The sequence below is a fragment of the Macaca nemestrina genome, chromosome 1 (assembly GCF_043159975.1).
Source record: "Macaca nemestrina isolate mMacNem1 chromosome 1, mMacNem.hap1, whole genome shotgun sequence".
NCBI lineage: Eukaryota > Metazoa > Chordata > Mammalia > Primates > Cercopithecidae > Macaca > Macaca nemestrina.
In genome coordinates, this window is record NC_092125.1 from 171,382,190 (window position 1) to 171,400,830 (window position 18,641).

General features: G+C 49.4%; 1 protein-coding gene across 3 annotated transcripts in view; it reads left to right on the forward strand.

Moving 5' to 3' along the window:
- The window catches only part of LOC105495171 (KN motif and ankyrin repeat domains 4), a 90,432-nt gene that overhangs the window by 50,009 nt on the left and 21,782 nt on the right, over positions 1-18,641 (forward strand). For 2 of the 3 annotated variants that reach the window (XM_011764440.3, XM_011764439.2), the window contains 5 exons: positions 50-1,927; positions 3,557-3,668; positions 6,616-6,834; positions 8,786-8,873; positions 13,537-13,756. In XM_011764440.3, the coding sequence (XP_011762742.2) occupies positions 50-1,927; positions 3,557-3,668; positions 6,616-6,834; positions 8,786-8,873; positions 13,537-13,756 (2,517 nt within the window). The remainder of the gene's footprint in view (positions 1-49; positions 1,928-3,556; positions 3,669-6,615; positions 6,835-8,785; positions 8,874-13,536; positions 13,757-18,641) is intronic. The other variant, XM_024797038.2, reaches the window with a different exon arrangement.

Below are 18,641 nucleotides of genomic sequence, written 5' to 3' on the forward strand. Positions count from 1 at the left end.
TGTGCTTTTTTTTTTGCTTTTTTTTTTTAACTTGTCTTATGTCTCCCAGCCAAAGACCAGTCCTGTCAGGGGGATGAAGAGAAAGACCCTCCGAAGAGGCACCCTTACTCTGTGGAGACCCCATATGGCTTTCATTTAGACCTGGACTTCCTCAAGTATGTGGATGACATCGAGAAGGGAAACACCATCAAAAGGATTCCTATCCACAGAAGGTCCAAGCAGGCCAAGTTTAGCACTCTGCCCCGAAACTTCAGCCTTCCTGACAGCGGGGCTCGCCCCCCCGCGGCCCCGCCGCCCCAAAACTGGTCCCCAGTGGTGCCAAGGAAGGCATCGCTTGGGACACAGGAGCAAACCCAGTCACTGCCGCTTGGTAATGCCTCCCAGGCCTCAACCAGCGCGAGTGAGGTGAGCTACCACAGGAGGGCCCTGTTGGCAGAGGCCACCAGGCAGTTGGAAGCTGCTGAACCAGAGGATGCCGAGGTCACCCTTGGGAGTGGACGGCCCCAGCTATTGAGAGCATCCAGCATGCCTGCCACGCTGCTGCACAGCAGGGCTTCTGAGGAGCCAGGCCTCAGCCTGGGGCCTCCTGCCCCTCCTGCCCTCCCTCCCCTTCAGGGTGAAGGCAGCGTCTGCGATGGCACCTTTGGCCCTGCAGAAGGATTGGCAGGTTTCCACAGCTCCAGCCCACAAGCATCAACTCGGATTCCGGAGCTGGTCCAGGAGGGAGCTGAGCCTCCAGAGGGCACGGTGAAGGCTCCAAATCACCTCCCTCTCCCAGGCCCTCCTTCCTCATTCCAGAATGTGCTTGTAGTTCTAGAGGACAAGGAAGACGAACACAAAGCCAGAAAAGCAGAGGTGGTGTTCAGCCCTGGCTCCCCCACACCAAGCCCTCCTCCTCTGCCATCACCCATCCCTGAGAATGAGCTCCTCCTGGAAGAAATCGAGCTCAACATCAGTGAGATTCCACCCCCGCCACCTGTAGAAGTGGACGTGAGAAGCATTGGCATCAGAGTGACAGAGGAAAGCCTGGGCCTTGCCAGGGTGGATCCAGGCAGCATCTCCAGCCTGAAACAGCAGGTCTCGGCCCTGGAGGGAGAGTTGTCTGGAAGAACCGAGGAACTGGTGCAGGTCAGAGCTGCCCTCCAGCAGCAGGAAGAGGAAATCAAGGCTAGGGAGCAAAGAATTCGAGAGCTGGAGTTCACTGTAGCCCAACTGGAAGGACAGCTTCACCAAGAGAACACCAAAGACACTCAGGGCCAGACGGACGCCATGGTGAACACTGACCCTGTCCATGGACTCTTGACCAGGGAGTCGTGTGACAAGGGCATTGAGGTCAACCTTCTAGGCAGCATGGAGTCTGAAAGCTGGGGGCACCGAGGAGAGGAAAATGGCCTCCTATGGGGGCCAGATGGTCACAAACAAGGGGATCAGAGCCCAGCAGAACATGTGCCCCAGCTGTCACTGCCACAGGGACCCGAGCGAGTCCTTACCCCCTCTGTACATAGCTTCCTCTCCACTGAACTCAGGATTGAAGAAGCAGGCACTGAACAGGAAGGAGGCCCTCAGGGAGGAACCAGGGGAGCAGGAGGCTTTCCGTGGGGCAGCGACAGAAAGACTCCCCCAGCAGGGAGAGAGGAGGCCAATTCCAATCTCCCAGGGAAGGAGCGCCCGGGAAGGCCACCGAGCTCGCCAACGGATGCCACTATTGGGCAGTACGTGAAGAAGATCCAGGAGCTCCTGCAGGAGCAGTGGAACTGCCTGGAGCACGGGTACCCAGAGCTGGCCAGCGCCATCAAGCAGCCGGCCTCCAAGCTCAGCAGCATCCAGAGCCAGCTGCTGAGCTCCCTCAACCTGCTGCTGTCAGCCTACTCGGCCCAGGCTCCCCCACCCAAGGAGCCGCCGGCCTCCTCCTCCTCCCCGCCGATGGGTAAATACCGTCCATACAGGGGCCTGAGACAGGGAGCCCTTTCTCCTTCACATGATGAGGCAGAGGGAACAAGGTTTTCATTATATTAATGTGTTTTTAAAAAGATTTTAGCAGCTGGGAGCAGTGGCTCAGGCCTGTAATCCCAGCATTTTGGGAGGCCGAGGTGGGCAGATCACCTGAGATCAGGAGTTCAAGACCAGCCTGGTCAACATCGCGAAACCCCATCTCTGCCAAAAATACAGAAATTAGCTGGGCATGGTGGTGGGCGCCTGTAATCCCAGCTACTTGGAAGGCTGAGGCAGGAGAATCGCTTGAACCTGGGAGGCAGAGGTTGCAGTGAGCCGAGATCACACCATTGCACTGCAGCCTGGGTGACAGAGCGAGACTCCATCTCAAAAAAAAAAAAGAAAAAGAAAAAAAGCAAGAAAAAAAGAAAAAAAGATTTTAGTACTTCCAGGAACCCAGTGGAATAAAAACTGATGTGTGTGACAGTGGAGGCTCGGGACCTCTACTCTTGCCTTTGCTCTAAGGTTGGGTCTGACTGTGAGGCCACTGCCTACAGCTGTATGGATAGCACAGGGCACAAAGATGGCAGCCAGGGAGGGCAAATGAAAGTTGAAAGCCAGCCCACACTCCATTTGCCATGCCTTGCACTGCAGCACCGCATCCACCCAGAGGGGGCTGTTGTCATTTGCATTGTGCAAAGGCAGTGTCTGGGGCCAAGAATGGCCCTGCTGAGTGGACTCCAAACCTCTTCCTGGGCTTTTGCATTCCTGTGTTCCTCTCTGGTTCTTGCACAGTAGAGGTTTTCTATAGCCTGGTTTTGGAGGAACATTATATTGATATCTGGTATAGTTCACTGAATATTTTCTCTGCGTGCATGTGTGTGTGTACGTGCTTGTGTGTGTACAGGGGCAGGAGATTGCTGCTCACATATGGAACTGGGCCCTTCGGCTGAGCAGCACTTCCTCTTGTAACAGATCAAACCCTCTTCACTGTTGGGTAAAGTGGAACCACATTTTGCTTTGCTGGTCAGCATGCAAGTCTGCTTCCTGCCACAAATCACGATTTGGCTGCTTTCTCATTGTTTCGGTGCTAGTTCTAGCCTTGCCGGTTGGGAACCGCCTCCTGTCCTGTTGAGCACAATGCAAGATCTGTGTCCTTGCTCGTGTGTCTACTGTGAGCACGGTGTCATCACCACTCCCGCAACCCTAGTGTCAACATGCACTTGTGAGCCAGGAAGGACCACTGAGATGCCCTTGAGCAGAAGTGGGTGCTGGACCATGAGTCCAGAGGCCTAAGTTCTTCTCCTGCACTGCCATTCACTGAGCAAGTCTGGGCCTCAGATTTCCCAGCCATAAGACAGGGACAGCAATGGCACCTACGCCACATTGTTCTTCATCCACACCTAGAGGGGCATCGTTAACAGAGACAGTTCTCCCGACATTGAGCGGAAAGCAAGGCTCCCCCAAGAGGTCCCCAAAACATTGATTTACATGATCTGGTTCCGTCCTTCCCTTACCTCTCCACACACCGGCAACTCTTGTCCCCTCAAAGTAATATCCTGATTTTGCTACATTGCCATGCATCCCCAAGATCATTCTAACCTGTGATGTTGTGTCTGCCTAGAGATCTCCCCGTCGACCAGCCTTAAATCCATAATGAAAAAGAAAGACTATGGCTTCCGTGCAGGAGGTAATGGAACCAAAAAGAACCTTCAGTTTGTTGGGGTTAACGGTGGGTAAGCATCGCTTGTGAAGCTCAGACTGCCTTTCTTGCTACCTCTCCTGCTATTGTCCTTCACACTCTCTTTTCCTAGGGGGAGGCATCTGGTTTTCATTCCTCTTCAAGGGAATTAATTTCAATGGCCCTTTACAACTCCATCTCGGGTTTGCATGTGTTTGGCTTCCTGCCAGCTGTGGTGGTCTGTTGGAACCTCTGCTTTTAATATGTCTTGGCTTTGGTCTTCCCCAGGGCCAGGACTCCAGGTGGCTTCTGGGAGTTTTGGGGGTATACAGGCCCTTAGAGGAAGGCATTTAACTTGAACCATAAAACTGAAACTAGTAACAAACTTTGTTAATTCATGGAACTTCAAATTTCATCCATTTAATTTTTTTCTTCCTTTAACTTCCTGCAAGCCAAGCCCAAGTGTTTGGGGATGAAGAAAAACAACTAGACTATTGACTTAGAACATGAACAAAACCTTATATATTCTAGAGAATTGAATGTTCAACAAACACTTATTAAATGCCAACAGTGCGCTCGGTCGTGGAGATTGAAAAGTCAAATAAATAAAGGTGCCTGCCTTTAGCTCACAGATAACGGAAGTAAAAATGAAATGCTGATGTGCTGAGATAAGTTCTGTTAGGTGAGGAAGCCCAAACCCTGAAGGCTGCCCAGAGAGCTCAGAATCCTTGCTAATTTGAGTCACACCAGAAGGGAAGACGTTAAACGCCAACAAGGGGAAACGTCAGAAATGATGAACTGGGGCCAGGTGCGGTGGCTCATGCCTGTAATCCCAGCGCTTTGGGAGGCTGAGGTGGACAGATCACTTGAGGCCAGGATTTCAAGATCAGCCTGACCAACATGGTGAAACCCCATCTCTACCAAAAATACAAAATTAGGTGGGCGTGGGGGCACACATCTGGTAGTCCCAGCTACTCAGGAGGCTGAGGCAGGAGAGTCGCTTGAATCCAGGAGGCAGAGGTTGCAGTGAGTTGCCAAGATTGTGTCACTGCATTCCATCCTGGGCGACACAGCAAGACTCAGTCTCAAAAAAAAAGAAAAGAAAAAGAAATGATAAACTGGGTGTCACAGGCGAGTTGCTGTTCCCACTTCCACTAACATCTGACACGGGATTGTGTGCTTTCACAATTCATGTACAGAAAAGGAGAATCAGCCTAATCTCAAAGCCTCGTGTAGGTCACGTCTCTCCCCAGCTTAAACACCCCCAGCGGTCCCCACTCTGCATCCAAACCTGGAAGAACCAAATCATGGCTCTGCTCAGCCTTAGTCCCTGCCACTGCCGTTCCTTCCCTCCCTCCAATGGGCTGAGCTCAGGCCCATCTCAGGGCCCTGGCACTTGCCGTTGCCCTGCTAAAGGCCTCCTCTCCTGGACATTCCCTCAGCATTTGTTACTCCAGTGCAGTGATTCTCAGCCTTGGTTGCACGCTGGAAACACCAGGGGAGCTTTTAAAACATCCCAGTGTCTGGGTCCTTTCCCTGAACACTCTGGTTTAATCAGTCTGGGTGCAGTCCACATCCTGGGAATTCTAAACATCCTCAAATGATTCTAATGTACCACTAATGTTAGGAACTTCTGCTCTAATTAAAGTAGCCACTCCTCTTATCCTTCTATCCCATGGCTCTTTTTTTTATTTTATTCATTTTTTGTCACCACCTGAATGTAATATTTCTTTACATGTTCATTTTCTGACTCTCCCTAGTAGAATATAAGCTCCACTAGGGCAGGCAGGGACTTTGGTATAGGATTTAGAACTGCCCTGGCACATAGTAGGTGCTCAATAAATTCCTGTTGAATGAATAAGTGAACTTCCAAGCAAAGTTTTTATGGAAGCAGTTCCAAGATGAGTACTGTTTGGGAAATGTAATATGCCCTCCACTCTGTTAATCACAAACGTGAAAGGTTGTTCCTGCATAATAGAGGAAGAAATATCTAGGGTTTAAGCGAGACAGAATATAAGCATACCAGGGAGCAGACTGGGTTTGCAAATCCATTGAGCACAGGGGTTTTATGTAGAGGCCACCATTCAGAGAAGGGTCCTTAGGGGGTTCAGTGGAAGCCATGGCCACCAGTCCCTGTGGCTGTGTCCAGTGGCCCAAGAACCTGAAATCATCTTACCACCAGCATTCTCCATCAGGGATCTCCTGTTGAATATCAGTAGAGGAGTCAACAAATCTTCCAGGACTTTCCTCCATGGCCTCTGGCCTCTGGTCTGCCAACTCAACAGAGTCACTTATAATTGAACATAAGGGTCACTACCAGGAAAGAGGGCCATGAGTCAAGTGGCCTGTGCTCTCCCTCTTTTTGCTCCAAGCAATAGTTCAAACAGGTTGCAGCGAAGACAGGCAGATGTTGTGTTGGGGTATCCCACGGAGCGCTGGATGTAGGTGTGGAGGAGTTCATGCCTTGCCACATGCAAGCTGGGCTGGCGCAGGCTGAAGGGAGGACTCGCTGTCACCCAGAGATGTGAAGATTTGCAGGCAACTTGGCGAACTCAGGGTGGAGGTGGGGATGTTTGCCTGGAGTTGGGCCCCTCTCCGGACCTAACATTAGGATTCCACAAGCAAATGCTTTCATGAGAACGTTGTGATGGCCTGTCTGGGTCACCAAATGCATCAACCGATGAGGGGGCAGGCTACTGGTGGGTTTGCTGCAATGAGCACAGATAATTATTTTGACAATGAGCACAGTTAATTATTTTGACAATGAGCACAGTTAATTGAGTCTCCCCAAATAGCCTCCCTGCACCATGCAGTCAGAAAGACTGCAGTCTTTCCGACGCTAAGATTCCTGGGAGCCCTTCACCCTGCTGGCAGGTGTAGAGAGTCGGGGAGGAGGTTAGCAAGCTGCGGAGTGTGACCCGAGGCCCACCCAGCTCTCACTGGTGTTGACATGGGCACTGGGCAGGAAAGACAGGACGAGTGACCTTTGTTTCCTACCCCAGGTATGAGACCACCTCGAGTGAGGAGACCAGCGGTGAGGACAGCTCCCCAGAGGACTTGTCTGACAGTGAGGCTGAGAAGAAGTGTGATGGCCCAGACCACAGGCATGTCAAAGACGCCCACCTTACCTGCGAGGTTGGGCAGGGCATCCCCGAGGGCTCCTGCCATGCTGCCCAGGAAAGTGGGGCTGGGGAAGAAGTCCCCCAGTCCAAGGCTGAGAGGTGAGCAAATGGACACAAACATGGGCACTTGTTCCTCTGAAAAAGGGCAAGGGCATATATCCACCCACTCATGCGATTTGTTCATTCATGTACCCATCCATTCGCCAGTGTTGTTTAAGTCTCTGTTTCATGCCCACACTGTGCACTGATTAAATGAGGCAGATATATAGCTCCTGCTTTCGTGGAATGTACTGTCACAGCCGGTGTCTACGTATAAAGTCAACATTTACCTAGCGCTGAAACTGTGAAGGACTTTACAAGTATCCTTTCAACAGTCCTGCAGGGTAGAAGTTATTGTGACCACCACACTGTACAGATGTGGAAACAGAGACTTAGGGAAGTGCAGGGATGCAGCTAGCAGAGCAGGCACCCCAGCCCCAGTCCTTCTGACTGTTACCCATAAGCTTTTCTGCCTGTCCTGTTGACCATGCTGGCTTTTAAAGTGATGTGTCTTTTTTTTTTTTTTTTTTTTTTTTTTGAGACAGAGTCTTGCACTGTCACCCGGGCTGGAGTGAAGTGGCACAATCTCGGCTCACTGCAACCTCTGCCTCCCGGGTTCAAGTGATTCTGCTGCTTCAGCCTCCCGAGTAGCTGGGACTACAGGCGCCCACCACCATGCCCAGCTATTTTTTTGTATTTTTAGTAGAAATGGGGTTTCACTATGTTGGCCAGGCTGATCTTGAACGCCTGACCTTGTGATCCACCCGCTTCAGCCTCCCAAAGTGCTGGGATTACAGGTGTGAGCTACAAGTGCCTGGCCAGTGATGTGTCTTTTAAAGTGATGGGAGCAGCCATGCACCATGGCTCACAGCTGTAATCCCAGCACTTTGGGAAGCTGAGGTGGGAGGATCCCTTGAGGTTAGGAGTTCGAGACTAGCCTGGGCAACAGAGTGAGACTCTGTCTCTATTTTAATTATAGTATTTAATTTTTTAAGAAAAAATAATAGAAGTAAAGCGATGGGAGGTCATATGGGAGGAAAAGAAGAGCATTGCCTTTGGAGTCAGGCATACCTGGACTCAATTCCTGCCTCTGCCACGGTGTTACTTTAGGCAAAGTCCTTGAGCTGTGGTTGCCTCAATTTCCTCATCTGTCAAATGTGCATAATAGCAACTTGATAGGTTTGATTGAGAACTACATGAGAAAAAGCAAGTAAATGCTTGGCACAGCACCTCCCACATACTAGGCTCTCAGTAAATGGTAGAAACAAGACGGTTTTTACTATTATCATCACTATCACCATCTCCAGCCTGGCTGCCAGAGGAGTGGTGAACAGTGAACGGGAGCCGATTGTCACCCACGTCAGGGCTGCTCCAACGTGGCAGCAAGATGAGGACAGGCCAAGTGAGTTGGCTTCTTTGTGTCCAGTGTCTTTAAGCCTCACCTGAGGCCTCTTGGTGCTGAGCCTTCCTTCAGACTAATACGGGAAGAGTGCTTGTCACTGTGGACACCCAGCTTCAACGAGTCTCATATTACTGACTCTGTTAGTACTTACGGTGTCCTCCATGGAAGAATAACCCGAAGAAATTTTCTGGTATGGACTGGATTCTTTGATTTTTTTTTTTCCAGCCTCCCAGGCAGAAAATATGTGGTCCAGAGTCAGAAAGACAGCCCTCCCCTTCCCAGCATGCCAGGAAATGCAGTTGGGCCTGTCCACCACCCCCTACCACGACCCCCCACCTAAATGCTTTGGTTATCGGCCCCAGCCCCTGACAAAAGCAGGATTAAATGGGCAACACACTGGGCTCATCTTCAGAAGCGTTCAGAAGCCAAGTCACATTGGCACACACCGTGGTCACTCTGGATTTCTGAAGCACGCCCCCTCCTAGGGCAGTTGCCCAGGTTGGATTTTTGAGCTGCTGAGATGTGAAAGAGGAGGAGAGTGAAAGTCTTGTTTATCAACATGAAGAATGATTATGTAAATATGTGTGTATATATATTTGTTTTCTTTAGATATAAACCCTCAGAAGAATTTCTTAATGCATGCCAGGCACTGAGCCAGCATCTGCCAGAAACTGGGACCACCACGGACCAGCTCTTGGTACTCTAATGTTTCATTGTCATGTAAAGATTTCCCTTCTGTTTAAGACGTTAACTCTGCCAGGGTGACTTTAGTCCCTTGCAGTGGTGTGAGTGTGCAGTTTACAGTGTGAGGCAGTAGTGTGGGCGTGCAGTGATGTGAATGGTGTGAGTGTGCAGTGTGAGGCAGCAGTGTGAGTGTGCAGTGGTGTGAGTATACAATGCACAGTGTGAGGCAGTGGTGTGAGTGTACAGTGGTGTGAGTGTGCAGTGTGAGGCAGTGGTGTGAGTGTGCAGTGGTGTGAGTGTACAGTGCACAGTGTGAGGCAGTGGTGTGAGTGTTTAGTGGTGTGAGTGTGCAGTGCACAGTGTGAGGCAGTGGTGTGAGTGTGCAGTGGTGTGAGTGTACAGTGCACAGTGTGAGGCAGTGGTGTGAGTGTTTAGTGGTGTGAGTGTGCAGTGCACAGTGTGAGGCAGTGGTGTGAGTGTGCAGTGGTGTCAGTGTGCAGTGCACAGTGTAAGGCAGTGGTGTGAGTGTGCAGTGTGAGGTAGTGGTGTGAGTGTGCAGTGGTGTGAGTGGTGTGAGTGTGCAGTGTGAGGCAGTGGTGTGAGTGTGCAGTGGTGTGAGTATACAATGCACAGTGTGAGGCAGTGGTGTGAGTGTACAGTGGTGTAGTGTGCAGTGTTAGGCAGTGGTGTGAATGTGCAATGGTGTGTTGTGAGTGTGCTGTGTGAGGCAGTGGTGTGAGTGTGCAGTGGTGTCAGTGTGCAGTGCACAGTGTAAGGCAGTGGTGTGAGTGTGCAGTGTGAGGTAGTGGTGTGAGTGTGCAGTGGTGTGAGTGGTGTGAGTGTGCAGTGTGAGGCAGTGGTGTGAGTGTGCAGTGGTGTGAGTATACAATGCACAGTGTGAGGCAGTGGTGTGAGTGTACAGTGGTGTAGTGTGCAGTGTTAGGCAGTGGTGTGAATGTGCAATGGTGTGTTTTGAGTGTGCTGTGTGAGGCAGTGGTGTGAGTGTGCAGTGGTTCAAGTGGTGTGAGTATACAGTGCACAGTGTGAGGCAGTGGTGGGAGTGTGCAGTGTGAGGCAGTGGTGTGAATGTGCAATGGTGTGAGTGTTGTGAGTGTGCTGTGTGAGGCAGTGGTGTGAGTGTGCAGTGGTTCAAGTGGTGTGAGTATACAGTGCACAGTGTGAGGCAGTGGTGGGAGTGTGCAGTGGTGTGAATGGTGTGAATGTGCAGTGCACAGTATGAGGCAGTGGTGTGAGTGTAGTGTGAGTGTTGTGAGTTTGCAGTGTGAGGCAGTGGTGTGAACGTGCAGTGGTGTGAGTGTTGTGAGCACACACTGTGAGGCAGTGGTATGAGTGTGCAGTGGTGCAAGTGGTGTGTGTGTGCAGTGTGAGGCAGTGGTGTTAATGTGCAGTGGTATGAGTTGTGAGTGCACAGTGTAAGGCAGTGGTGTGAGTGTGCAGTGGTGTGAGTGTGCAGTGTGAGTCAGTGGTGTGAGTGTGCAGTGGTGTGAGTGTGCAGTGTGAGTCAGTGGTGTGAGTGTGCAGTGGTGTGAGTGTGCAGTGTGAGGCAGCAGTGTGAGTGTGCAGTGGTGTGAGTGTGCAGTGCACAGTGTGAGGCAGTGGTGTGAGTGTGCAGGGGTGTGAGTGGTGTGAGTGTACAGTGCATAGTGTGAGGCAGTGGTTTGAGTGTGCAGGCCAGGGCCCCTTTCCTCTGGGTGTTCTCTCCTTTACCCAAGCACTGCTGCCTGAAGTGATGGGACACACTGAGGAAGTGGAGCCCGTGGATATGCACAAGAAAGCAGGCCGGGGGCTCAGAGGCACTTCCCATGCATCATTAAGCAATGCACCATGAGTGGCTGTCATCAGACTCTGTGACTTAGGCTCACGATGCCCCTGTGGTTTGAGAGGACTTTAGGCAGAGTGTGAAAAGCATGTAGAATGGGAACTGAAGGTTCTATTCCCAGGACCCTCGTCTGTGAGATATTGGGCAAGTCAGTTTGATGCTCAGGGCCTCTGGTTCTTCATCAATAAAATGGAGGTGGTGGATGGCATGTTTCCATTCCTCTCAAGCCCTGACGTTTAATTCTGTAGTCATTACTGTTTTTCTTGAAGTGTACCTCTGGGTCAAGAGACCGAAAACAAGAAAATATGCATTTGCTCCTTCACACCTTCATGGTTTACAGAGATTTAAACACATAGTGACTCTACTTTTAATCAAGGGATATTGGCACAGACACATTTTCCCAAGTTATGAGAGCAGCTGTAAGACCCGTGGTGGAACAACCCGTAAGCATTTTTCAAAGCCATTTTGCTCTCCTTTGCAAAAGAGCCCTAGAAGTAAAAACGATCAATGCATCAGTGTTTATTTCTTACCCAACTCGTTTCTGTTATTTTATCTTTAGCTGATCTGACAAATAGTTGTTCCCTAAAGAACCAATATGTAGGGCCAAGGCCAGTGTCTCACGCCTGTAATCCCAGTACTTTGGGAGGCCAAAGCAGGTGGATCACTTGAGCCCAGGAGTTTGAGACCAGCCTGGGCAATATGGCAAAACCCTGTCTCTACGAAAAAATACAAAAAATTAGCCTGGCGTGGTGGCATGTGCCTGTAGTCCCAGCTACTCAGTGGCTGAGGTGGGAGAATCACCTGAGCCCCAGAGGTTGAGGCTGCAGTGAGCTGTGATTGCACCACTGCACTCCAGCCTCAGCACTGGAGTGAGATCCTGTCGAAAACACAGGAAAAAAAAAAAAAAAAAGAACCAATATGTGGATGTTGATCAAAACTCCTGTCACTTATTCTTAATTGAATTATCAAACTAAGGTCTTTCTTAGACCTTCATTCAAAACCCACCACTCGGCTGGGCGCAGTGGCTCACACCTGTAATCCCAGCACTTTGGGAGGCCGAAATGGACGGATCACCTGAGGTCAAGAGTTCAAGACCAGGCTGGCCAACATGGCAAAACCCTGGCTCTACTAAAAATACAAAAATTAGCTGGGCATGGTGGCCCATTCCTGTAATCCCAGCTACTTGGGAGGCTGAGGCAGGAGAATCGCTTGAACCCAGGAGGTGGAGGTTGCAGCAAGCTGAGATCATGCAACTGCACTCCAGCCTGGGCCATAGGCTGGCCCACTCTGTCTCAAAAGAAACCAACCAAACAAACAAGAACAAAAAACAAAATCCACCCCTCTGTTCCTTAATATTAGGATCTTTCTCCAGATTTTCTTGAAGATCTCATGGGTAAAGGAGATACTCTGATTTATAAAAGTGTTTTAGCCACAAAAGATTCCACTGATTCTGCTCTAGAAAAGTGATCAGAGAATATGCAAGCCTGGCACCACACCCATGTTAGGATCAAAGCAATGGATACCGTCTCCCTTCCCCTCACCTTAGAGGAAGAAGCAGGTGTGTAAGGACCTCACTCTGTAGAACCATGAAGGTAAGGGGCCAGTCCCCTTTTACTCCCATTTTATAATAGAACAAGTAAGGATCAAAAAGGTTACATGACTTCCAAGGTCCCACAGCTAAGCCAGGGATTTTATTTATTTATTTATTTTTATTTCTATTATATTATTTTTTTAATCTGAGATGGAGTTTTGCTCTTGTTGCCCAGGCTGGAGTGCAATGGTGCACTCACGCACAACCTCCACCTCCCGAGTTTCAAGCGGTTCTCCTGCCTCAGCCTCCCGAGTAGCTGGGATTACAGGCATGCGCCACCATGCCTTGCTAATTTTGTATTTTTAGTAGAGACAGGGTTTCTCCATGTTGGTCAGGCTGGTCTCAAACTCCCGACCTCAGGTGATCCCCTCGTCTTGGCCTCCCAAAGTGTTGGGATTATAGGCGTGAGCCACTGCGCCCAGCCAAGCCAGGGATTAAACTGTGTCACATCGATTTAGTGACTCCAAGTCCAGGACTCTTCCTGGCGTCAGTATGAAATCATTTATCATAATCACTTCTCAATAGCTTCTCCTCCCCATTAGGTAAATACCCTTTAAACACTGAGGTCATGTCACACACAGAATTGATGTCATTGGCTCTGGAACTCTTCTCGTTCATGGTCCCAGAGGAGCTGAATGTTGCAGATAGCAGGGCCCTGCCGTGGGTTGTTAAACCATTTACTCTCAAGGTCCTTGCAAAGCTTAAAAGCCAAACATGTCAAGCACACCTGTTTGGGTTTTATTTCAAGCATAAATTGGGGATGTTGTTTGTCTTCGCATGCATGTTTCCCATTAGTAAGATGATGCGAGTTTCCAGCTATGCCTATTAAACACACGCAGGAGTCCTGGTAGAGTCTGGGGCAAGGTCAGTATGGGCTGGCTGTGTGAGGGGGAAGGAGAGGGCCTTTGTGATTGTGAGCAGACCAGGGGTGTGAGCTAAACTTCTTACCGGAGGTGTAAGCTAAACTTCCCGCAGACTCAAACTTTCTCCAGTTAAGTGCCTTGTTACTGGTTACTAGGCTGTCCTCCCAGTCCTCCTTTCCACTCCCAGAGGGGGCTGATCGCACAAGTACAAAGTATGTTGCTGCATTCCTAACCCCACCAGCTCTGAGCCCTTCAGGAATAAATCACATGGCAAACTGGAGGGAGCTGAAGGGACAGAGGCCAAAGCTGGCTTTCCTTGTGTAAGGGAGGAACTCTTGCTGGCCAGGGAATCTCTTGGAATTGGTCTCTTTTGGGGTTTCAGAGGCAAAGCTTGAACACCATCAGTCAAGAGTGGTTCCGCGTCTCCAGCCGGAAGTCGTCTAGCCCTGCTGTGGTGGCCTCCTACCTCTGCGAGGTCCAGCCTCACTCCCCACACTTCCTGAAGCTGCTTGTCAACTTGGCCGATCGCAACGGAAACACAGCCCTTCACTACAGCGTGTCCCACTCCAACTTCTCCATCGCGAAGCTGCTGCTGGAGACAGGTCAGAAGTGGTTGCATTTATACAGTCTGGGTCCGTCCTTGAAGGACAGGGCAATTTTTAAAATTTTTTTCAAAAATTTCAATAGCTTTGGAAGTACAAGTGGTTTTTGGTTACGTGGATGAATTGTACAGTGGTGAAGTCTGGTCTTGTAGTATACCTATCACCCAAATAGTGTACATGGTACCCCATAGGGAGCTTTTCCTCACTGCCTTCTGCCCTCCCCTCTTCTGACTCTGTGGTATAATTGTCCTTTATGCCACTCTGTATGTCTTCATGTACCTGTGGCTTAGCTCCAACTTATAATGAGAACACGCAGTATTTGGTTTTCCATTCTTGAGTTACTTCACTTAGGATAATGGCCTCCAGTTCCATCCAGGTTGCTGCAAAAGACATTGTTTTGTTCTTTTTTGTGGCTGAGTAGTATTCCATGGAATGTATGTATGTGTGTGCATATATGTACATATAACATTTTATTATATGTATATGTATGTATATATTATATATTTTATATATATGTATATATAACATTTTCTTTATCCACTCATCAGTTGATGGGCATTTAGGTTGATTCCATGTCTTCGCAATTGTGAATTGTGCTGTGATAGCATACAAACGCGGGTGTCTTTTTGATAGAATGACTTGAAGGGCAATTCTTGTACACATTTCTTTCTGGTGAGGAAATGCATCATTGTCGAAAGTTCCCTCTGGGCTGGCTGGGCACGGTGGCTCACGCCTGTAATCCCAGCGCTTTGGGAGGCCGAGGCGGGCAGATCATGAGGTCAGGAGATCGAGACCATCCTGGCTAACAGGGTGAGACCCCGTCTCTACTAAAAATACAAAAAATTATCTGGGTGTGGTGGCGGGCTCCTGTAGTCCCAGCTACTCGGGAGGCCGAGGCAGGAGAATGGCGTGAACCCGGAAGGCAGAGCTTGTAGTGAGCCAAGATCACGCCACTGCACTCCAGCCTGGGCGACAGAGCAAGGCTCTGTCTCAAAAAAAAAAAAACAAAAAAAGAGAAAGTTCCTTCTGTGTTCCAGAAACTGGACCAGACCATTTTGCCTCTGTTTGCCTCATTTGTTCTTCACAGCATTCCTGTGATGTGGGTATTGTTCTCATGTTACAGCTAAGGAAACTCAGGCTCAAGAGTTATAAAACTTGTTCAGGTTACAGCACTGGTCAAGGGTAGAGTCAGGTTTTGTACTCAGTTTGTCCACCTCCACAGCTATAACTATACTGCCTCTGGGGGAAATGGCATTTTCCCATCTTCAGAGGATACTTTTTAACAAAGGTCGTGGCTCCGTTTGACCCATTTGACTGAACTTGATTCATTCATCTTTCATCAGATATTTATTGACTACACATGAGGTCCATACTGGCTACTACCAGGGATGCAAAGGTGAGCCAGGTTAGCCCTCTGCTTCCTGGGACCTAACAGTCTAGCAATTGGGATGGAGCTGGATGGTGGCTCATGAAACAGAGATAGAGAAAGTGATTTAGGAACTGAAATGAGAGCGTGTCTAGTGCAGGGAGCGGCAAAGGTGCACTGGAGCAGGCAGGACTCCAGCAGGCAGTGTTCCAGGCAGAAGGAACTCCATGGAGGTTAGACAGGGAAAATGCCTGAAGACCAGAAAGCTTGTAGTTTGGATGGGATGGGAATTAAGGTTGGAAGGGTGAGTTGGAGCCACCACATGGAGAAATGGAGGACCTGGAATGCCAGGCTGAACCCTGCTTGGAAGGTCCCAGGAAGTCAGTGCAGGTTTTTTTGTAGGAAACTCCATAACCAGGGTAATTCTCTAAAAGAGTCATTTGACAGTAGGGGTGGGTTAGTGAAGAGAGCAGGAGAGGAGGTGGCAGGGCAGACAGGAGGCCATTACAGAGGTCCACAGAGAGGTAGTGAGGGCTTATAATAGGTGAGGATGGTAGGAACTGAATAGCAAAAAGCCATTGGGAGGTCAGGCATTGTGGCTCATGCCTGTAATCCCAGCATTTTGGGAAGCCGAGGCAGGCAGATCACTTGAGGTCAGGAGTTCAAGACCAGCCTGGTCAACATGGCAAAACCTTGTCTCTACTAAAAACACACAAAAAAATTAGCCGGGCATGGTGGCGTGTACCTGTAATCTCAGCTACTATGGATGCTGAGGCAGGAGAATTGCTTGAACCCAGGAGGTGGAGGTTGCAGTGAGCCGAGTTCACACCACTGCACTCCAGCCTCCAGAGCAACAAAGCTCCAGCAACAGAGCAAAACTCTATCTCAAAAGATTAAAAAAAAAAAAAAAAAAAAAGACTGGGCACGGTGGCTCATGCATGCAATCCCAACACTTTGGGAGGCTGAGGCAGGTAGATCATTTGAGGTTCAAGACCAGCCTGGCCAACATGGTGAAACCCTGTCTCTATTAAAAATACAAAAATTAGCTGGGTGGTAGTGACGCATGCCTGTAATCCCAGCTACTCAGGAGGCCAAGGCAGGAGAATCGCTTGAGCCTGGGGTGGGTGGAGGTTTTGGTGAGCTGAGATAGTGACACCGCACGCCAGTCTGGGTGACAGAGTGAGACTTGTCTCAAAAAAAAAAAAGTCATTGGGAAAGTAGTGCCCGACTGGTGAGGTGAGCTGGAGCTCTCTGTCAAGCCTGGATGGTTAAGAAGACAGTGGGCTGCAGGAGGAGAAGGACTAAATGTGGAGGAAGCAGAAAGGATAATTCAGTTTGGGGCAGATGTTTAGTTTCTGGAGATGTACAGAGGCTATTGAGAATTCCAGATGCAAAATGAAAAGGCAACAGAGCTTTGGGTGGGGCTGGCCAGAGCACGTGCAATGAGGCCTTTAGGACAGGAGGCCTCTCTTGCTCTTGGTTATCCTGTGCAGAGAGAGAGAGAGCACACCAGTGAAGGAGACCTAGGCAGAGTCGTGTGATAACTAGAAGAAATAAGAGGATTGTGGCTGATGGGGAAGGACAGCCCATGAAAAACAAAGAGTGTCAACTGCATCAGATTCTGCAGGGTCCCTGAAGGATGATGCCTGGGTTTGGCAGATGGAGGGGACGGGGGGTGCCACTGGTGACTTTGGAGACAGCTGCTTTGGGGCATGTTGGGAGGAAACCAGCTAGAAGAGGGGAAGGAGCAAAGCGCCAGGCTTGGGGAAGGCAGTGATGGAGTGTCTTGGCTGAAGGAGGCAGGAGAGCCTACGGAGAGTTGGTTTTGTGTTTGTCTGGGGAGAGGAGATCTGAACATATTTTTTGACTGAGAAGAAGAATCCAAGAAAGAAGAGGAACAGGTAAGGTGGGAAACAGAGACAGAGAATGAGAGACAAAGAGAGAGATGGAGAGGAAGCGAATGAGAGACAGAGACAGACAGAAAAAGAAAGACAGGGAGAGAAAAAGGAAGAGAGATAGAGACTGACAGAGAATCAGAGACAGAGAAAGAGAGAGGTGAAAGATACAAAAGAGAGAAGCCACTTGGTGAAGCAAGGTCTAGGAGGAGCTGGGAAAGCCTGGGCTCCATAGCAGAGGCAGGTGAGGGCAGCGTAGGCAAGACGCTGGGCCATTCATTTCTCTGAGATGGAAGCGAGAAAAGGAGAAAGTGGGTAACAGTGCAGAGAGATGTTGAGGAGAGCAGGGAGGTGGAGGCCACTGGCCTCAGATGGCCTCGATCTTCTCAGGAAAGTGAGAGTAGGATCAGGGTTACAGGTTGGAAAGGTGTAGTTAACAGTCAACCAAAGACAGGTGCGTGATGGTGCTGAGCTAAAGTGCATGGGCCTCGGTCAAATGTCATCTATGAGTTTAGGAAGGCTGTATGGGGCTGTCTAGGAGAGTCCGTACAAGAGGTATAAAACCCCAAGTTATCCCCACAGATGTGGCCTTCTGCTGCTAAGTATTTAGCATCTGCTAAATATAATTTAAATGTATTATGAATTATATTATATTTATAAATTATGTTATAAATTATATTTTGTTTATAATTAGAAATATGTTATAGAATAATGAATATAATTATTTCATTTAATAATAAAATTTTATTGTTAGAATAGGATGATTATCCCTCTTTATAGACCATGAAAGTGACATTCAGAAAAGTCAGCAAACTTACCCTAGATCACCCAATAACTAAGTGTGCTACTAGCATTTAAAGTGAATACTGGACCAGGCGAGGTGGCTCATGCCTATAATCCCAGCACTTTGGGAGGCTGAGGCAGGGGGATCACTTAAGCTCAGAGGTTCAAGACCAGCCTGAGCAACAGGGTGAAACCCCATCTCTACCGAAAATACGAAGATTAGCCAGATGTGGTGGTACACGCCTGTGGTCCCAGCTACTCGGGAGGCTGAGGTGGGAGGATCGCTTGAACCCAGGAACTTGAGGCTGCAGTGAGCCATGATCGCACCACTGCACTCCAATGTGGGTGACAGAGTGAGACCTGGACTCAAAAAAAAAAAAAAAAGAAGAAGAAGAAAAAGAAAAGTTAGTCCCGTTGCTCTTTTCATTTCTGACATCTAGGAGGTAGAGCATAACTCTTCCTTTAGGAGGCCTGAGGTAGGAATTTAAATGAACATCTAAAGTCTGAATTTAGGACCCAATGGCTTTCCCCACCTTGGGTCCTGTCTGGCTAAAATCCCTCCTGTGGCTTCCTATTGCTCTTAGCGTGAGAGGCGGCTTCCTCAACCTGGCCTTCAGGACCCTGCCTGCCCTGGCTCCCACCTGCTTGGGCTGTCTCTGCTGCCGCCATGCTCTCCTCCTTCCCTCCACTCTAGCCACGCTGGCCTCACTCACCAAGGTCATTCCCTCCTGGGATTTTTGTATTTGCCTTCTACCTGGACTCTTCCCCCTGAGGCTCTTCTTGTGACTGGCTCCTTTTCGTCATTCAAGTCACAGTCCAAATGTCACCTCCTCAGAAGTCT